Source organism: Apostichopus japonicus, chromosome 9 (genome assembly GCF_037975245.1).
Source record: "Apostichopus japonicus isolate 1M-3 chromosome 9, ASM3797524v1, whole genome shotgun sequence".
Classification (NCBI taxonomy): domain Eukaryota; kingdom Metazoa; phylum Echinodermata; class Holothuroidea; order Aspidochirotida; family Stichopodidae; genus Apostichopus; species Apostichopus japonicus.
Window position 1 is genome coordinate 35,315,507 of NC_092569.1, and position 22,106 is coordinate 35,337,612.

The 22,106-nt window shown below is 37.4% G+C and overlaps 3 protein-coding genes across 3 annotated transcripts in view; 1 reads left to right on the plus strand and 2 right to left on the minus strand.

Annotated features, from left to right (window-relative positions):
• LOC139973677 (uncharacterized) overlaps positions 1 to 22,106 on the plus strand; it is a 489,233-nt gene that overhangs the window by 234,580 nt on the left and 232,547 nt on the right. The gene's annotated exons all lie outside the window — the stretch shown is intronic.
• Positions 9,859 to 22,106, minus strand: part of LOC139973686 (fibrinogen C domain-containing protein 1-A-like) — a 175,435-nt gene continuing 163,187 nt past the window's right edge. Inside the window, exon 3 of the mRNA XM_071980524.1 lies at positions 9,859 to 10,211. Within this exon, the coding sequence (XP_071836625.1) occupies positions 9,874 to 10,211 (338 nt within the window). The 3' untranslated portion in view covers positions 9,859 to 9,873. The remainder of the gene's footprint in view (positions 10,212 to 22,106) is intronic.
• LOC139973833 (uncharacterized) lies at positions 11,422 to 19,124 on the minus strand. Its single transcript, XM_071980707.1, has 10 exons — positions 19,088 to 19,124; positions 17,493 to 17,665; positions 16,911 to 17,112; positions 15,806 to 16,017; positions 15,160 to 15,369; positions 14,360 to 14,569; positions 13,638 to 13,758; positions 12,665 to 12,825; positions 12,140 to 12,401; positions 11,422 to 11,426 (listed from the first exon to the last, which is right to left on the minus strand). The coding sequence occupies exons 1-10, from the start codon at positions 19,122 to 19,124 to the stop codon at positions 11,422 to 11,424; spliced, it is 1,593 nt and encodes a 530-aa protein (XP_071836808.1).

A 22,106-nucleotide genomic window follows, 5' to 3' on the forward strand; every position in this document is an offset into this window, starting at 1 on the left:
GATGGATGGTAATCGTTTCAGAAAACATCTGAAGAAGCAAGATCCCGAAGGTATGTAACGACATCATACAACCGCATAGTGGTGAAGCTGATTGTACGGTGGAGATCATTCAACGCCCAATTATGGAGGCAGAGTCTTCCATTTAAAAACAAGCTGTTACATAAAAATGCATATGCGTTAATCAAGGTGGAGGAAGTCATTGTTTGGTGGCAGAGAAGAAGAAACAAAAATATAGAATACAGACAGCAACCAACTATGACAGCTGAGTCACTTTTATAGATTTATTTTTAAGAGTTCATCTTGGACTCTTTCTCTCTGAAACTGCGGTGGAGATCGCACAACATTAAGGTTGTAAACCGTTATTTATCTGTAATTGCTATTTCATATTCTCCATTTAAGGGTTCATCATGTATAATTTAAGATCAGAGAAAAGTGAAGTGAAAATGAACACGACAGATAAAAGAGAGGACCAAACTTGTCCACCAGGGATACCTGAAGGTCTTCCAAAAGAAATGTGGATAAACTACTTACTAGAGATACGTAAGGTAGAAGCACAAATTGAAATAGAAAAATGTAAACAAAATCATGAAATAGAAAACAAAACTCCGAACAAGACCATGAACTGAACAAGGCTAAAGTAGAGGCAGATACAGAAGTAAAACTAAAGCAACTTCAGATAGAGAACGAAACTGCCAAAGTTCAAGTGAACCCAACGTATAAGTGGCAAGTGGTGAAAGTGTAAATTTGATGAAGGTGCCTCGTCTGATTGAGAATGAAGATGCTGATGTATATATCTTAGAGGTTTTGAAATGTTAGCAGAAACAAACAAGTGGGATAAATCACAGTGGGCAATATTTTTGGTAATTTGGTTTTCATACATTATGCTATAATGCATGTTAAAGAAATTTAAAGCAACATGATATGCTAATTTTTCAATATCTTGCAAAAGACTTGCAATACAGGAATTAGCCTATAGTTATCTTTCGCCTTTTTCTGTTACTTTAATTTTGTAGTCAGGAAAAGCACTTGTAATTTTAAGTTCATTAGGCACATTATACCACTATTAAAACACCTGTTCACAAGATGGCTGAATGGACGAACAATAATGTTATTAAATGCTTTAACAACTTTACAATGAATATTATAATTGTCCTTGACTACCATTTTGAAGATCTTTGATACATTCCATAATTTCGTCATCATCGGTGAAATACAAAAACATACAGTGATCATGTATACACCAGCTCTTCCTCATTTTGGAGCGACTACTACACCCTTGAAGAGGGAAATAACGGTCATATAAGAAGATACAAAAGAATAAGTTATAAGTAGAATTAGAATAATTTACTATTAGAACATCAGTCCAAACCACCTGTGGAAGATCCTAATGAAATGACGTTATAGCACTTTGCGTCAATTAACTGTGTAACTTTATAGACCTATTTCTTCTATAGGTGTATAAGCAGCAGAGGCGTCAATCATAGGGAGGGGGCAGGGGGACAAGGGACACGTGCCCACTTCTTAAGAGTGGAGACAGGTTTGGTAACTGATTCGCGTATGCGCTGGGGTATCATTCAGGCTCATAATGACTCGTGTATCCCACAAAGGGAGCTTAAACATTGTGCTACGTGAGATTTGTATGTTATTAATTTTAAATTCTCATCTGCTCGACCACCAGATGAAAAATAGAGTTTGCGAAATGTTCATATCATTTCTTCTGATATCATTAGCCAGCAGTTTGCAACCTTAAGATTCTAGGCACGTGCTGTATGAATGACGTTCAAAAAGGACACAAGGTTTAGTTTAACCGCTCATCACGTTTATGCACAATAAATGCACAATAAATGTAGATAGCTCCTAAGATTTAACCTGCGTGAACAATGTAGCAGTCTAATGTGAAACTACGGTTCATAAATATATTTATCACGTCTATGTGTCAGACAATGTAGGCCTATCAGGTTTATTGCTGGCCCCTATATCAGTGCCCCAATGTTTTAACTAAGAATATTGAGGCACTCAGTCCCCTTCACGGCCCACTCACTGAGCACAAATACCCCTCCCATCCCTCCCAAGTAGGTCCCTTTTCGGCATATAAAACAATTAATGATAACACAAATTTAACAATTAATTTACACCAAATTTCCCCAATGGATTCCCCTTAGCATATATATGGCTACGGCTACCATCAGAATGCCCTACAGCACCCAGCGTGCTTTTATTTCTTCACTTACCTGTGTAAAACAATAAACAACGCAGAGTTTACAAAGTAACGTAAAGCCTTCAGTTTTCCTCTACAAAGTGATTTTACCGAATACTTGTTTCCCATTAACCTTTTCTTAAGTGTAATTTAAAAAAATGAGATCTCAAAATGTTTAGATGCAATTGACAAGGCCTGGGAAGTGCCATTTCCGGCAACCTGGGAGGCATATTTGGCAAAGCATTATGGAACGCGAAAAGGAAAAACATATTTCGTTGTCTAGACTAAGTTTGTTGTTGTCTAAATCTAAGTTGTTGCTGCTGTTCTGATATGCTGTTGCTCAAACTCACGTTGATGTCAAAACTTCCGTTGTCTTAACTTACGTGGTTGTCATCCGCGCTGTTCAACATTATTGCTCAACCCCGTAATGTAAAAAATAGGCGTTTCGCACGAAATTAAACAAACATCACCAGCGCAGGAGAATGCATGATATGTACCACTACAACTACTAGGCCTACTACTGTTACACCAGGAAATTCCATAAAAACTCACTGGTTACACCTAGAGCCATATGAGAACTCCAAATACTGCTACTAGTAGACTCAACAATGAAAATACTTCTAAACAGTCTGCACTATACCCAGATATCCTAATTAACGACGTGCGTATAGTAAGCATATACAGTGCAAATTGAATTTAGTTTGAGAAGAGCTATTCTTTTTAGTTCTTACATAACGTGGTCGAGCAATTGTTGAACAGCGGCGATGGCAACAACTTAAGTTTAGACAAATAAGTTTTCCCTTTTCGCGTTCCATAAAACATTCTTGCTACAGGTGGCATACTCCTATTAGAGTCTATATCAATCCGCTCGATTGTTGTCCTTCAGGAAAAGCGCCAAAAAGCAGCGGGAGAACGTCTTTTGTGACCTGTTATCAATCATAATCTATTTTTTTGTGGCTTGCATGTTGAAGAGCATGAATGGAAGTACATGTGGTGAGAAAATTGGGTCAATTGAGGCAATTTTAGACCCCTTTAGGTCTCCAGGGAGCAGCGTAGGAAATTTGTTTACCACTGAGTGAAGAGGTTTGTTTACAAGTGACGAAAACTTCCGGCTCGGATAGCAACAAATCTTCACCGTCATAGTACGGAAAATTGATGGTGCCATGAAAGGCCAACTTGTCAGCTATCCGGTGATGGGTAGCGTTTAGCTAGTGAAAACTTCTATCTATAGACTTAGAGACCACATTACTTTTGTGATTTAGTGTGTAAGTTAATGGGGCTTTCTAATGGGCGTATGCTACCTACACTCTCGCCAACTGATGGTGGCGCTCAGATAGTGTCAGGATGGTCCAGTGGCGGCGGAACCAATGAAAAGTTGAGGGGGCAAATGCATGATAAGCCCCCCCCCCCCCATATTTACCAAGGCTCCGAAACGTGCATCTGCCCATTTTTCAATGCATACTTGTCGATCTGTCCGATGCACACGTATACTATATATATAGGTGTAATAATTTTAGTAATTGCTGGGGGACCCTCGGCCTGTCCCCTGGCTATAGACCACATTGTCACCCCAACCGCGTCTTCACGCCCCGTGAAAAGTGTAAGCAGTGAGTGTGAGTACCGGTAAGCGTAACACAACTTCGTCTTAGGCCAAAGATATGCCTCATTTCAGCCAGTTCTCCAACATCCCCTTACTTAATGGCGGAGCGTCCATATATACAGTCAGGGGCGGATGCCCCCCCCCCCCGACGGACTCAAATGGACTGCTGGCGCCCTTTTCAGCTTTTCACTACTTTTTACTTATTCGCGATTATTGACTATTTTATTGCGCTCTCATATACCTATTGACATTTTTCATATTCTGTTGGTGTAATTTTCCGACAAAATGGCGACGACACCTTTTTATTCTCCGTTAATCTGCAAATTAGCAAGGCCCGGAAAGGGTCATTTCCTGCAATCTAGGGAGTATCTTTTATCAAAAATTTTCTGTACGCTCCGCGCCAACTTGTGATGGCGCTCCGCTTAGATAGTGTCGAAAGCGCCCCTACAGACCATTCTTGCCCCCCTGACCAATACCCCTAGCTCCGCCACTGCCCTTACACTCAAAAACGTCTTTGCGAGTACACTACGAGGAATAGCTACTCTCTTAAAACACCAACGAACATACAAATTACAATGTTTTTACAGACTTTTAGGTGCAATCTGAGAAATTGCAGGCTTGAGACCCATATTTTAGGGCTAGGTATCCGCAGCATTAAACACTCGGGAAGTGCCGTTTCCGGCCATCTGGGGGTTTGAAAAAAAAAAAAAAAATTCTTGTACGCTCCGCGCCAACCGATGGTGGCGCTCCGCTCAGATAGTCTCCACACAGTAGCCCCCCAATAATTTTTCCGTTCCGCCGCGCCTGGGATGGTCCCTTTTCGGAAATGGCCCACCCACTAAAATTTTCTTTAAAAGGCCCTGGTATAAAATTCATAGTGCTCTTGATTCGGGTGATAATTGTATTGGTGTTTTTTAGACCTTTCCAAAGCATTCGATACCATCATTGATCATTGAATTCTTCAGAGGAAATTATCACATTACGGTATTAGAGGTCTAGCTCTTTCTCTCTTTTCAAGTTCTTTTTTTTTTAACAGGCAACAGTACGTTTCTTTTTCTGATAATCATTCAGTTAAGTCTGGAGTTCTTCAAGGGTCTATATTAGGTCCACTTCCTTTTATAATTAACGTAAATGATATTTGCAACGTCTCTACAAATTGCTCGATTGTCCTCTTTTTGCTGATGACACTAATATGTTTTTTCTCTGATAGCAATGAAGAAACTCTTAAAGTAACCATATGTAATGAATTAAATGCGTTTTATGATTGGTTTTCTGCTAACGAACTGTCTTTGAATATTGATAAAACAATTTATGTGGTATTTGGAAACTCCTCTAGAAGATTAAATGCTGATTTATATATGCGTGGTATTTGCCTTAAAAGAGTCGATAATATTAAATTTCTTGGTGTGTATATTGACCCTCAGCTCTCTTGGAAAGTCCATATCAATCATGTTTGTAAACAAGTTTCTAGAGGTGTAGGTATTTTATCTAAGTTAAAATATTCTTTTCCAAGGAAAATTCTGAGATCTATTTACTATAGTATTATATTTCCTCATCTATCGTACTGCTCTTCAGTTTGGTCTGGTACTTTCAATGCTAACCTTAATAAGCTTGTCATTCTCCAAAAACGGGCTGTGAGGCGCATGACGTCTTCAGCTCCACCAGTCATTTATTCTCCTTAAACGTGCTCAAGTTTACTGATCTCATTTCTTTAAATGTTCTGACGTTTGCTTATCGTGCTATGAACAATCTGCTTCCAATTTGTTTTGCTACCTTTTGTACAATTAGTCACTTTATTCACAATTATAATACTAGACAAGCTGGTCATTTACGTGCTTCTTTTTGTCTTAATTCAAAGAGCATGCAAAGCCTCCGTTATCGATCTATTTCTTTGTGGAACAATCTTCCGATCAACTTGAAATCCTATACTTCCGTGGCTTCCTTCAGGCGACATCTGAAAAATTACTATGATAGCCTTTATTGATTGTATCCGTTGTAAGGGGTGGGGGTAGGTGGTGGTGGCTGGGCGGGGGTAGTGTTATTTGTCTTATTTGTTAAGGTTATCTGTTTTTGGGGGGGGGGGTTCTTTTTTAGGTGTTAAGGTTTTCTATTTTCTTTGATGGGAGTACTCTATTCGATTAAGCCCACAAGGGTTTCTTAGTTTACTTCCTTTCACATATTTTATTTATTTGCAGTTATCTTGTCTTGTTCACCTTGTATTATTATGTGTTGAAACAAATAAATCATCATCATCAACTTGAAGATTTATAGATGTGAGAGCCACCCCCCCCCCCCTTCGCCCCGCCGAAGCTTCATACTACACACATTTAACTATGACTATCTAACTCGAAATCATTTGTGATTCGTAATTATTAATTTTCCACAAACAAATTAAACATCTCCCAAATTTAGCGATAGTTCCTCTGTTTTCAACATTGCGTTATTTTAAGTTGAATATGTACATGAGATTAACAACACCATGTGCAACCACAGAATACGTTGTCATCAGTTGACATGGCTGGTATTAGATGATTTATTTAGGGATGTTGTAATATATATATATATATATATATATATATATATATATATATATATATATTTAAATATATTTAAATATATATATATATATTTAAAAATGTTACCCTATGTTTTGTGAGTAGTTCAACGGCAACCCTGATAATGACTTCATATCCATATATAAGTATTTGAAACAAGGGCGTAGGAACCGGGGGGCTGGGGGGCGCCAGCCCCCCCCCCCCCCGTGAAAAATATGGGGGGCGGAAGTATCGTTCCGCCCCCCCCCCCCCCGCTCCGCAAGTCAGAAAACCCCTTTTTCATTTCCAAATGAGAAAAAAATCTCATTTAAAGCACCAAATTGCATCTAAGGCCAGGTGAAAATGCAAAATTCTTTACAAAATGGAGTGGGTGTTGAAGTATGCTATATTGCACCAAATTGCATCTGAGGCCACCTGGGAATGCAAAAAAAATCCAAAGGGGGAACCCCCTCCCCTTAGACCCCTCCCCCAGGCCGGCCATCAGTCCTCAGCCCCCCCCCCCCCACTCAAAACTACCTTCCTACGCCACTGATTTGAAATGTGTGTATATGTCCTAGAAACCAAGAATCGTTAGGAATCCACTTGCAGTTGTCCATTTCCAACCAACTAATAATACTTGGGGGGGGGAGGGTGAGGGTTGACTACGAGGGATGCAACAAATTAAGGAAAAATGCACAAGTTTACTATGTTTTATTCTTTTGTGAGACTCATGCAATAATCAATTTTCAAACTATCAAACAACAGTACGCTGGTTAATATTAATAATTTGACATCAATTTCAATAAATATCTCCTCATTCCCTTTGAAAATGAATTATTTAGTCGAATCGTCCCGTTTGTAATTTGTGTTGCATTATACTTCTTCTTTCTTGTCTATGGCACGTCTGGCTGTCCGATGCTCGAAGATTTGTATCGATCTTTTCTTATTTTTCCTAGTAAAAGCTGCTCTTTTGTGCAATGTTATTTATACAGTGTTTTGTCTACGCAGGCCGTATTTTCATATCTGTGTACTGCAATATCTGTGTACTGTGTACTACTGGGAATGCAAAAACAATCCAAAGGGGAGGGGGAACCCCCTCCCCTTAGACCCCTCCCCAGGCCGGCCATCAGTCTTCAGCCCCCCCCCCCCACTCAAAACTACCTTCCTACGCCACTGATTTGAAATGTGTGTATATGTCCTAGAAACCAAGAATCGTTAGGAATCCACTTGCAGTTGTCCATTTCCAACCAACTAATAATACTTGGGGGGGGGGGAGGGTGAGGGTTGACTACGAGGGATGCAACAAATTAAGGAAAAATGCACAAGTTTACTATGTTTTATTCTTTTGTGAGACTCATGCAATAATCAATTTTCAAACTATCAAACAACAGTACGCTGGTTAATATTAATAATTTGACATCAATTTCAATAAATATCTCCTCATTCCCTTTGAAAATGAATTATTTAGTCGAATCGTCCCGTTTGTAATTTGTGTTGCATTATACTTCTTCTTTCTTGTCTATGGCACGTCTGGCTGTCCGATGCTCGAAGATTTGTATCGATCTTTTCTTATTTTTCCTAGTAAAAGCTGCTCTTTTGTGCAATGTTATTTATACAGTGTTTTGTCTACACAGGTGTATTTTCATATCTGTGTACTGCAGGCTACATCCATAACTGTTCAAACTATAACTATACCAGAACATGTGCGTTCCTCGAGTAGAGCCGTCGTAGTCTCCGTTGAGGTGAGAATCAGCGCAATAAGCGCATTTGTCGCTGCCAACGGGAAAATACTCACAATAATAGCTATGACTGGGACAGTAAGACAGACATTGAGAAGCAGAATAATAACGTCTACACTCCCATCGATTATATGGCAATCAACCCATGGTACAGCTATGCTACTTCTGAGGATTCCATGTTGATGGAACTAATATAAACTCATGGCAACAGTTTGTCAAGTTTGCTGGAACGAGATAGGACTGATATGACAGCGCCCTCTGTTAGTTTTGTTTGCGACTGGATAGTCCCTTTGTTATTGAACACATTCAAGACAAAGTTGTCAAACTGAGAAAAAATCTTAATATGTTTTTTTTTTCTTCAAATTGACCAATTTACAGACTTAACAAACGATTCAAATTAATTCCATCTATTTATTAATGTTTATGTACTTATAATGATCCTATAATTCTCAGTATTCTCATCTGAGTACTGTTTGCTAACACTTAACGTAAATTTCCAAACTTTATTACAGTATTGTATTAATATTTGGAGATGTTAGTGGTAAGATAACACCGTCTTTCATATTTGCTACAATTTAGAGGGTAAACTTAGAAAGTAACTTTATAATTCAGTTTTTTGTCTCACTGAAGACGTATTGTTTAATTAACAATATCAATAATTACCTACATTATGTGTAGCACATTATATTAAGAACCTCACAGCTTACTTAAGCAACACGAAGGTCCCGTGCTAGATTTATTTAAGACTGTTTACCAAAGGAAGCTTAGAACAAAGTTTACAAGATTTCTAATAAATCAAGTCAAAATAGCGGATGCGACTTTTTAGTACTAAAGGTATTTTGAGTTTGCTATTTTCCGTAAAGAAAAGCAATGCAATTAGTAGATTGTTTGTGAACTTAGGAACACGTGTTATTGCATTTTTGATTTTAAATAAAATGGGCTATTTTCCTAGCGAAAGGACTGTTTACTCGGCAGAGGGTTGTAAAAATACAAACCACTGTGCACATGATTTTCCATTTAATGGGACTTGTTTCAGAAATAATGAGCTCCCCGCCCCCCCCCCCCCCCCATAAAAACAAACACGTCACAAACAGGAGAGAAAAGAAATTATTTGTATGATATAATGATAAATTATACTGATTATATTATTAATGACAACGCTAAGCAAAATGTTTTGGACAGGAATCGAGGAGCGGAGGGGGGGGGGGGGTATTTGGTAGAAGCTGTAATGGGTAGAAAAATAAAGTTAAGCAGAAGAAGATAAGTATTACTTTTACAGTGTCATCATTATATGAGTATCAACTTCATGAGATTACAAACAAGAAAAGAAAAATTCAGAATGTTCGTAACAGAATAAATGTTTACTAAATGTGTTGTGTCATAGAAACCAAGTATCTTTACGTTTACACTTTCACGCAATTGTATATTCCAACAACAACATTTTTTTTGGGGGGGGGGGGTGGCAGTGACTACGAGGGATATGAAACATTAAAGAAAATGGAAAAGTTTACTTTAAGTATTTTTATTTTTATTCGTTTGTAGAACTCGTACAATAATAAGTTTGCAAACTATCAAACACCAGTTTAACATTAATAACTTGACATCAATTTCAATTAATATCTTCTCATTCCATTAAAATGAACTATTTGTCGATTCGCTCTGTTTGTCATTTTTGTTGCATTTACTTCTTCGTTCTTGTCTATGGCACGTCCAGCTGTCCGACGCTCTAAGATATGTATGGATCTGTTCTTACTCTCTAAGTAAAGCCTGCTCGTTTGATAAGTTATTTGTTCTGTGTTTTATCTATACCGGCCGTATTTTCATCTCTGTGTATTGTATACCACAATCGTTTCCACTAAGATAATCCCAGTAGATGTTCGTTCCTCGAGTAGAGCCGTCGTAGTCTCCGTTGAGGTGAGAATAAGCGCATTTAGCGCATTTGTCGCTGCCATCAGGAAAATATTCACAATAATAACTATACTGACAATAAGACCGACGATAAGAATAATTACAGTGATAATAACGATAGAACCACCAGGCTCCTCTGTGTCTCTCAGCACAGTCGAAGGTACTCCATCCATCGTTGTCCCGGTCTTTTGTACTGAATTGTTTATTGTTGCTACCAGACAAAGCATTATAACCTGCAACAAACGAGAAAGAGTACATAAACCGGTCAATTGATAAACTTTGAACGAAATGAACATCGGATACAAGTTAGAGGGCAGTGCGTTTTTGTCCTACCAAGATAAAAACGTCAATTCCGCGTATTTTGTTGTTTTTTGTGTTCAAATATTTAGGATACATGAGTAGGTATTTTGTCTTTGCAAGGAAGTTATTATACAATTTTGTTTTTGTTTCGTTTGAAATACAGTGCCACAGCAGGAGCCACATGCAGATGGGGAAACTTTACTAGAGCTTGGTTACTAGAGTTGTTAATATCGCTCTTAATTTATATTTATCGACATTTATTTACAATAATATTCTTCATTATATTTGTACATTATTTCTCTAAGTCCACAACTGAGTGGTTTCCTAGTCTATCAAAACTCGAGTTATTGTTTTCTTGTGTGTTTCGGTGTCAAATCTTATCATTTATTGAATAATAGTAAGAGTAATTCAATTTGCATAGTCTGCATAATTTGCAAGTTTTCAAGTTCATTTTTATTCAACCCTTTGCTTTTTTATTTTGTACCACACTGTTTAACATAGGATCTTCTCGAAGCTGATTGAGGATGGACGCCGGGAGAGGGGGTGGGCTGGACTGTGTCAGTTTAGGAAAGCAAGGGTATCATTTAAAAAGCTAGTCCTTAGTAATTTAACCTGTTATTATTACTAACAAAGGAATAATTGCAATTTGCTGCAGAAACCATCTCCTCACAAAACAAAAATGAAGTAGACCGCATAATTCTTTCTGTCAATATTATGGTTCTAATATAATATATGTCCTGCTCCAAATTCCCTGTTCCACTGGGCAGGGCAATAAGGGTGTTGTTGCCATCGATTGTTCAATACTTTACCCGATTTAGCACGTTGTAATCATTGTATATTTCAACCTGAGGCCACACGTTGGACGTATACACGCAAATTGAAATATGCACTATATACATGACAGATCATGAAATAAATAACTATAAATGAAGAACAGAACCGAAATAGTATAAGGGAAATGACTATAAATATAGTAGCTAATGTTTTAGGTTTTGAAAAAGTAAAAAAAAACGTCAATGTATTACGTTACGAAAGGATTCAATAATATTGATTATTGGCACTCTATTATTTAATATTTATCGACATGTGCAATCTAGTTTCGTACGTATATCGTTTTCGAGCAGATTGTGCTATTACAAATTGTTACTCTGCAAAATATAGACAAATAGTTAAAAATGAAACATTTCTGATTCCTCTGTTTGAATTTTTCTGTAGATGATAAACCATAGATGACGTTATATCAAATAATAATTTATAAATAGCGCCTCAACGTTTGCACATATGAGGATCATCGAGTATACAAACCACTGGAAGTCTCGATACACAGTAACGGGAAAGGACACGCGACATGCTTTCAGGTAGTACTAACATATTATTTACCCCTTTTTGAGTTCGAAGTGTTGCGAGTCACTGCCCTACTGTCTACTGCCATAGTCTTATAAATTGCGTTTGGCGGCCATCGCTATCATGAAAGGCGTGTGTTACTTGCAAGCACGGCGAGGAGACCTTTGTTGCTAAGGAATAGCGAATCTTATTGTCTGCTTCTTGTGTCTATACACATAGTCCTGATAAGATACGTTCGTTCCAGCTGTAGTTCAATTGTTTGAAAGAAAGTAGCAATTTTGGAACTGAAAATTGCAGTGAGCATGAAAAAAAGATAACATTTGGCCAGGATTGTGGTAGATGACATTAGTTGTTGTAGAATACACATTCAAGGAGTACTATACAAATTAAATGCTACAGAGGAGCACGTCACCTGAACCTCCAAGGTTGGCATGTTTTTAGTCTTCGCGCGCCTCCTAATTGACATTATCGTTCCAGATGTATGTATGCGTCGATGATTAGAACATCAACTACTCACCTGTATTTCCACTGTATGATCCAACTGATAGTCGATACTTGTCTGCCTCGTTATTAATGCTGAAAGTCGAATAGATGGCGTAATACGATGATGAAGCGGAATCCCTTAGATCAATACGAAGCTGGTACGTTTTCTGGTTGGTCATAGAGTGGATATATTTATTTCCTAGCCAGTGGTCTTGATTTTTATTACCGAAACCGTTCTTGTAGTCCGTCCAACCAAGATAAAAGTTAACGGAGGCACTCGATCGTCGCTGGATTACCTATGAAATGAAGAAAAAATATAATCCAACTATATAATCTACTACGTCTTAAGGGCATGACATCAAAATCCAACAAAGTAGTAAACAAAGATATGTATATTGTAAAAGTAAATTAGTTTTGAAGAGTATTTTGTTTCTTGATTTCTCTTTACCTAAAATGGTAAGTTCATCTCAACGAGATCTGCAGTGCATTATTTTTAGGAAATTAAAGTATAATGTAAGGAAGCTAAGAATATAAATCCTTAATTATTTACGTAACTCACAGTCCAACCTCCTCCGTTACTTTCCATCTCACAGTAAACCTGAATGCCGCTTGTCCAACCATCAGGATAAATGGTGTACACACCATCACTGCGTGTACCGGAAACATAAAGCTCTTGGCAATCTTTTGGGACCACCTCGCGAGTGCACGTCACTCCGTCCCCTTCGTAGTTTGGATTGCAGTAACATTTACGGACACCACTCCTCGTAGCACAGGTTGCGTGACTACTACACTGGTAACTCGCTTGTATAATCTGGTTGTTTCGGCAAGTTGATTTTCGTGTACATCTTGAATTGACGTAAAAATCGCCAACCTGATTTAAGACATTCAGCGAAAACAAAAACAAAAAACTTATCAATAAATTAGGAATTTGCGGTTGTCACAGTGAAATGTACAGCATTTTAACGGTGAGTGGCGAATGATAAAGGTATGAGTATGAACCTTTATTCAAGTTTTATGAAGTATTTGAAGCCAACTCCGAAGTAGGATGCGAAAGGATCCGCTATAAAATAAAATAAAAATAGCTGCAAATATTGCATTCAACGGCTTACCGCGACTATACATTAGGCCTACAAATAGTTCTAACCGCAAGACTGTGGAAAAAGTTTCTATGGATGTTTGTGTCAGGCTCATAAGTGGATGCACACTCGTAGGGAGTGGTCTCGTGATTCCCGACTAAACGTAATACTTTCCTCGTCTGACAGTTTTGACTGGACTGAAAAATGGGTCAATAGCCCCTCCCCAACCACGATGCGCACGCCACTGGATTATCTGTAAATGTACTGATTTTATCGACAAGTATAAATAATAAAGGTTTCCTTCTAATTGTATGGACAATGATTAAGAACAAAGCATTATAAAATTTCCTGAATGAACCGTACTGACCCCTAATACACTTCCTATGTCGGCTACGAAGCAGTTGTGGGTGCACGTCTCTCCGTCCCCTTGATAGTTTGGATTGCAGTAACATTTACGGACACCGTTCCTCTCAGCACATGTTGCGTGATCACTACACTGGTAACTCGATTGTATAATCTGGTTGTTTCGGCAAGTTGATTTTCGTGTACATCTTGAATTGACGTAAAAATCGCCAACCTGATTTCAGACATTCAGCGAAAACAAAAACAAACCTTAATAAACCTTAAATAAATTAGGAATTTGCGGTTGACACAGTGAAATGTACAGAATTTCATCGGTGATTGGCGAATGATAAATCCTTCGAACGATAAAGGTATGAGTATGAACCTTTATGCAAGTTTTATGAAGTATTTGAAGCCAACTCCGAAGTAGGAGGCGAAAGGATCCGCTATAAAATAAAATAAAAATAGCTGCAAATATTGCATTCAACGGCTTACCGCGACTATACATTAGGCCTACAAATAGTTCTAACCACAAGACTGTGAATAAAGTATCTATGGATGTTTGTGTCGGGCTTATAAGTGGATGCACACTCGTAGAAGTGGTCTCGTGATTCCCGACTAAACGAAATACTTCACTTGACTGACAGTTTTGACTGGACTGGAGACAGAAAAATGGGTCAATGGCCCCTCCCCCCAACCACGATGCGCACGCCACTCGATTATCTATAAAAGTAATGCTTTTATCAACAAGTATACATAATTAAGGTTCCTTCTTATAATATGGATAATAATTAAGAACAAAGCATTATAAAATTTCCTGAATGAACCGTACTGACCCCTAATACACTTCCTATGTCAGCAACGAAGCAGTTGTGGGTGCACGTCTCTCCGTCCCCTTGGTAGTTTGAATTGCAGTAACATTTACGGACACCGTTCCTCTCAGCACAGGTTGCTTGATCACTACACTGGTAACTCGCCTCTACAATCCGGTTGTTTTGGCAAGTTGATTTTCGTGTACATCTTGAATTGACGTAAAAATCGCCAACCTGATTTAGGACATTCAGCAAAAAGAAAAAGCAAAAGCTTATAAATAAATTAGGAATTTGCGGTTGTCACAGTGAAATGTACAGAATTTCAACGGTGAGGTGCGAATGATAAATCCCTCGAATGATCTAGGTATGAGAAGGAACCTTTATGAAAGTTTTATGAAGTATTTGAAGCCAACTCCGAAGTAGGAGGCGAAAGGATCCGTCATCAAGAAAGTAGCTGCATATATTGCATTCAACGGCTTACCGCGACTAAACATTATGCCTACAAATAGTTCTAACCACAAGACTGTGAATAAAGTATCTATGGATGTTTGTGTCGGGCTTATAAGTGGATGCACACTCGTATGAGTGGTCTCGTGATTCCCGACTAAACAAAATACTTCCCTTGACTGACAGTTTTAACTGGACTGGAGACAGAAAAATGGGTCAATGCCCCCCCCCCCCCAACCACGATGCGCACGCCACTCGATTATCTATAAAAGTAATGCTTTTATCAACAAGTATAAATAATAAAGGTTAATTTCTAATTATTTGGACAATGATTAAGAAAAGAGCACTATAAAATTTCCTGAAAGAATCGTACTGACCCCTAATACACTTCCTATGTCAGCAACGAAGCAGTTGTGGGTGCACGTCTCTCCGTCCCCTTGGTAGTTTGAATTGCAGTAACATTTACGGACACCGTTCCTCTCAGCACAGGTCGCGTGAGCACTACACTGGTAACTCGCTTGTATAATCTGGTTGTTTCGGCAAGTTGATTTTCGTGTACATCTTGAATTGACGTAAAAATCGCCTTCCTAATTCCACGAATAAATAAAGTAAATTAATTATGAATTTGCGGTTGTCACAGTAAAATGTACAGGACTTCAACGATGGGTGGACATTGCAAACTTCACCTGAATGATCTAGGTAAGGATTTGGATCTTTATGAACGTTTAATAAGGTCTCTGAAGCCAACTCATATGTAGGAGTCCGCAAGATTCGCCATGAAAAAGTAGCCGTCAAATGTTGCATTAAAACGGCCTATGCGACTATACATTAGGCCTACAATTGGTTCTCATCGCAAAACTATCGTTAGTAGTATCCATGCATTTTTGTGTAAGGTTTAAAAGGGAATGACATCTGAAGGAGTAGTCTTGTGCTTCCTGACTAAATGTAAGTAAAACATTTGCTTTTTATTATGCGGAAAAAGTCATTAAGAGCAAGCACTTAAAATGAAAGAACCGTACTGACCATTAATACACCTCCTTTGTCAGCAACGAAGCAGTTGCATTGGTTCAGATGGATGCATTGTTCTTGCTGTCTCAGATAATTACCGACGCAAACACATTGCTCTGTTTCTGTGCGAGAGGTAGCCGAGATGCAAGTATCAGGGTCGTCACAAGTCCTCTCGCAGGTCTCATTGCTAAATATCTCATTAGCTGGACACCATTCAGGGATTGTTTCTAGAGAACAGGAAAGAACAAAATGAACATAATAGTAACCTGAGACAGTCACGACAAATATGACATGTGGCATAGAATAGTTTGTCGTCATTACTTAAATACGTGGTTGTCAGAAGGTTAAAGGAAAGGAACATACACTCAGAAGCTGCTCTAATAAATGTAGAACATTTTAAATAGGTAGTGGCCGTTCCTTAGTCACATTAATGTTACTATTTATTCTGATAACGAGATAAAACACCATCATTTGTTGTGCAATTAGTCTGAAACCAGGTAGTCATGGCTTGTTTCTGTTTCAGAGTTCTCTAGGTGTAAGTATACTGCTTTCTGACAACAATGGTAATTAATAACATCATCAAATTTCTTTTCGTTGGTTGTTCTGATCAAACTGGGAGACGAACCTGGTTTAATTGTAAACGTTATGTTGTACTAACGTTAGGAACGGTTCCTAGTTCAGAGCCATGGTCGGTGTTGAGTACGAAGCAGTATTGTAGTGAGTGCGTAATCACACTTTAGCTAATGGAGGCATTTTGGAATTCTAGTATGGATACTAATGCAAGATTAAGTGTTTGAACTTGCACTCATATCATATCATATTCTAATTGCTACGATATGTATTGTAGCGCCGTTGTACTCGCTGATGTATACTCGTACTATATATATTGTAGCAGTTTCTTCAAAACATATTTGACATGCCAAATTTACTTCCAAAAGATCCTTTCGTTTTCAGAATAAACCGTTCATTTTCTGCGCATTTACGTTTTAAATTTAATAAATGATCACGATTTTTATGATTTTTGGGCTTTGTATTTAATAATGTAAAAGACACTTACCATCTGATATTTCAAATGTTCCTAAACTAGATATATAATAATCCCCCCATTCATCTGAGATACGAAACTCGTCGTATGTTACATAGTAAGTTTGTCCAGCAACGTTCTCAAAGTCCATTCGCAGTTGGTATCGCTTTTGATTTGTTAAGACGGCAATTTTCTCATTTCCGATCCAAAAGTCACTCCCTAGAAAGCCAACGCCATTTCTGAAGTCTTTCCAACTTCTACTAAAATTTACAGAATCCGATCTTCGTCGCTGTAATACCTTCAAAGAATATCAAAAAAGTTAACTAGGACGTGATTGAATTGTTATTATTTGTTCCCTACTGCAATGCGATTTGTTGCTAACAGCTATTACACAGAAATACTTATACTTATATTTCTAACTTCAGTTTGTAGTTTGGGCTAGATATTTACAGTTTCCTTGGAAGAAGAACTACGCTGTACCTAAGTACAATCTGGTACTTAAATTCCACAATATTAAAAATAATTAATTCAAACTTTCGTTTCGATGAAAAAAGCGAGATTCTATTTGAAATAACGACTTTGTATTACATCGCTATATATTGCTGCAATCAAAATCTGAAGTAAATTTGTACAAAACTATTTAAAGTTGAAAAGAAAACATCAAGTAATCAGCCATACCGTCCTTCCACCAGTATCAAGATCATTGTTACAGTAAGCCTCAAACGGTTCCGGATAGCCATCTGGTTTAATAAGGTACACTCCAGATGTATTGTGGGTAGAGGAACATGCATTCGATACTTCTTTGCAGTCTCTCGGATACGCAGGTTGTTGAAAAACAAAGTATGAAGAACCTGGATGGAAAGTAAAACAAGGTTAACATTTTATTGTGACTGAAAAATCATTTTAGCTAACGAAAATATCGCCTAAGATGCTTTATCTCAATTGCCTCTCTCCACCCAGGGGTTAATGGGTACATGTCAGGTAACTTGTCATTGGGCGCAGTATATAACTGCAGCCGTCTGGAGGGATTGTCTCTGGGACAGGTTATTATTGAACAGGGGTAATATAACGTCTGTAAAGCTCTTTGAAACCTATCGCTGTTTAAAAGCGTTACATGAATCAAATATTATTATTAATATTTTTACTATAAGACTTTTTAGCTAATTGTAAGAGAACTGGTTTCGTTATTAAGCGAGTTAAGGCAATGCATCAGTTTAAATATCAATTATTACTCAACTACCATATAGTCGAATATATCACGACTAAAGTTAAATGAAGTAATCGTTATTGAATTCTCAGATGTAACTGATTTGAAGCATTATATGTGATTAGTTTTTAGCCTGCAATGGAAATTCAAAGACCAAGTAACTTGATTTCTTTTTAACCAAGCTTCCGTAGCTATCAATCATATCCAAGTGAGATCAAAAGACTCACGAAAACAGGAAAATCCCTTTTGTTTAAAGTACCTGAGAAAATATCGTAGGATATAAAAAGATCGAAAGTATACTACTCAGAGGAAATCAACCACAAAATAGATATTCGGAAAAAGTAACACGATTGAAAAACAAAACGTCAAGAGCGACCATTAAAAAGCTAACATTTCCAGCCATTCAAGTTGTCCAACTGAGGTGTTAACGTTTACATTGCATAAGTTATATACCTTACAGAGGTTACTTCTTATAATAAGAAAAATCATATGATATAAATAATACACCTACCTGAAGATCTTCCCTCGGCACTGACGATTATCTGTGTAATAAAAGATTTACTGAATACATTACAAGACATAGAGAGTATTGCAGTCAACATAAAGCAGGATCAGATTAAATCTAATGTTAATAAAACCAGTTTGAGGGAAAGAAAGAACCTTTCGCAAACTGGTCTAAAATATGTTAGTTTCAGAGTAAAGTCGAGTTATACTTTGATAAAATCTCCGGATAACCACTTACAATGATGTTTTTCTTTTGTCTATATTCCATATCTGATTTACAGGTCAATGATCACTTACAGGGTAGAACTTTCTTCCAGGAAACATTAGATTACTGGCATTTTCCGGTTGTACAGCTACTCTGGCACATGATACGTACGTGAAGGACAGCTTTGTTGCTTAATGCAGACAGATGTTCTTTGTTCAAGTCATATTTTGACATTAGAACATTTCAAACATGGGTTGTAACACATTTGTGTTTAACAGTCCTTAATAACACGTAGGGATCATTAACATCGCCCCAGCTATTCTTGTTGGACGAAGATTACCGTGTCTTGATACTTACCGTGCACAATGAAACTCTGAGTTTTTAATGGTGTCATTTTACTTGTAAGGTAAGTTCATAGCCATAGATTTGTATATCTTGCTAACTAAACAATTGTAGCAGCGCTACAGAAGCTCAGCTAAGCTTCTATTTGAAATCATTATGTGTATAGTGTTGTGCTGATATCGCCAATATCGGACCTGGCCGATATCCGATTTTTTCAATCTCAAAATCGGCCCAATACCGTTACCGATATTTTTCAACAGCCAGTATGAATGTCAAATCGCACTTATAGTCATATTTTAATACATAAATAATCAGAATTATCATCGGCTATCGTAAAATATTATATTGCACAGCACACAAACAGTAACCACTTGATAATTCCTTTGTGTCTATTCTATAACATTAGACCTAACCTCTTTTTAACTGAATGATCATAGTCCCCAACAAGATGATATGCAAGAAACTATGTGCTAGCATTTTGTTCTTGGAACAACACAAGTCCATTATTCCTGTTACTTCTGTTGAACGGTTCGTTACTCTGTTTGACCCACTACGTTCAAAACTTAAGCTGCAAGTCTTATACAAATTGTTATCACATAGAGCCCCGTCATTCTTAGCAAAGAATGTTAAAAGATGACGACAAGTTATGAATAAAACTGACTTCATATAGAAAATACATTAGCGTATCCTGGCTAAGAACTTTTACTACTCTTAGTGATTAACAGAACCAAAACCACGATATTTTCTTTATTTTTTTTTAACTTCCGTAAAAAATATATCCTACCATTTGCCGGTTATACTGACAACTAAGCCTAGCCAAAATTAGCAAGTGCCTCGTCCTTGAATTATTCGACAAATTGTTTCAAACAAAATTCTCAAAATACAATCTTTTCAACAGTCATTTATGTTTTAACAAAATGCATCCATGATACTCATTGCAACTTTTTAAAAGATACAGACTTTTTGGAATGATTCAGTAGGGGGTGTCCACGTGTTATAAATTGTATTCTCAGCTGAGGACTAGAAGCACTGTACATGTTAATGTGGTAATTTACTACTGTAGTTATACATATAGTCACATAGCCTGGTGAAACTTACTTTAAAGCGCTACAAAGACTGCTATGTACGTAACGTTCAGTGGCCTGACTGGTCTGCTTACAGATCGTTATATCATTAGATCGGTAAATATTTTCAGAACTTGCGTCATGCTTGTTTGACCAGCTAGAACAGATTAATAAATCATCGCAAGAAACAAGAAGTAGCTTTGTTGTGGGGGAAAAAAGAGCAGAAATTGGAATTGGCTCCAACAATATAGGTCATTCTCACACGTATTACACACACAAACTGTGTGTGGGGTCAAATTGGAAATCTGTAGTCCTTTTACAGAGAATAACATCGAAGTAGATTGGATTTGATCGAGTCTCCCACGGGTGGGATTATGTCCTACAATGACGGGAAGTTAAGATGGAAGACATTTGGCTACTCACATCAAAACACATGCTGGTCATGCATACTGAAATATTGCGAAACAAATAACATGATCATTGCATATGATTGTGGCCCACATTTCATTATAACTGAAATCTTTACATAAGCCCCTGTTTTGGACCTTCCCATGACGACAAAAATATTCTTCCTGTACATTTTTGGTTTACTGCCATTCAAACTGATATCTACGATGCAAAATGTTAGAAGTACGTTATGGTACAGCAAATGTAAGCCAACCTTAAAAACGCTACCTTAGAAGAATAGACTTTAAGCAATACAATTATATCTGTTATAACATGATGATCATGATGATGATAAAAATTGCAAGAGATAAAGAATGTCAACAAAAAGGACAATATAAAAAGAGGAAGTTAAGCAAGAATGAAGGAATTTAATCTCTTTTCTTTCAGACCAAGTCATTCATGACCAAAATTCCATAGTGTGATATTGTTCTGCCATAAGGGTAAAGAATTGAACCAATACTCGGCTTTAATTTTGTAAAAGTATGTAGGATCGGAAGCAGCTTAAACACAATTTTTTCTTGTGTTTTAATGCCGAATAATTAAGATATAAAGATGTTAGAACATCCGAGCATATCGTAGTTCAAAGTTCATTTAATGACGATGTTGTCTTTCAAGACAAAAACATCTGAGCATAGCATTTCCAGTAGTGAAATAGACAATTCTCTAAATAAACCAGAAAAGAAGGTTTAGATCATTCCCGCAATTTTAGCAGTTCTCTGATGTTTTTTCTCTCCATCAAATGTGTGAAAATGCTTCAAAGCTGTGATTGCTCATGGGTGATAGTTTTTACATGTCGAACATGCTAGGAATGACTCTTTGGCACGATTTAGTATCCTTCTAGAAAAATATTTTCCTCGGATACAGAAAATGCTATCACACTTACCTAATGTCATGAAAAAATTAAAATCTACATTTTATACTTTTCCGTTGTCAACAGATTGAAGCGGTCAAGGCGATTTGTTTGGGATATAGCCAAAGTTTTTTTTGTCGTCGAGAATGTTATTCAGGAAGCACAGACGGTGTGCGACGTTATTGTTGTTGTAAAACATTGTGTTTCATGTCACCGTATGCTGAGTATCACATGCCGTTTGTTCCCTTGAATATAATGGAGGAATTAAACTCGATATCCTTCAACATATAAAGCGAATTATTACCATACATTGAGTAGTGATAGATGTTATGATAATACTTTCTAGTTTTTGCAACGTGTTAGAAAAGAGACCTTTAAATACAGCGCAATGTATTTTATGTTGTTTAATTTGTAAGAGTCTATCATCGATGTTTTTTTTTAAGTATAGGGAGAGTTTCCTTTGTATACTGAATTATATAACAGGTTACTGTAAAAGATATACGAAACGTTACGTTTTATACTACACCAAATAGCCACATCACGAAGGGAGGGTGTGAGTCGGGCAGGAGGGAGTGATTGAGAGCAGCAAAGAGGGGGGGGGGGTATGGGTGGGATCGGTGACTACTCCCATCGCATCATGTTATAGATGGAGTACACTGTCATTGGTCCTATT

Coding starts and splice junctions, on each gene's coding strand:
- LOC139973833 (XM_071980707.1), bottom strand. CDS start 19,124: ATGACACCATTAAAAACTCAGAGTTTCATTGTGCACG. Junction 17,113..17,492: donor TTGATACTGGTGGAAGGACG/GTATGGCTGATT, acceptor TATTCTTTGAAG/GTATTACAGCGACGAAGATC. Junction 15,370..15,805: donor ACAAAGGAGGTGTATTAATG/GTCAGTACGGTT, acceptor TCGTGGAATTAG/GAAGGCGATTTTTACGTCAA.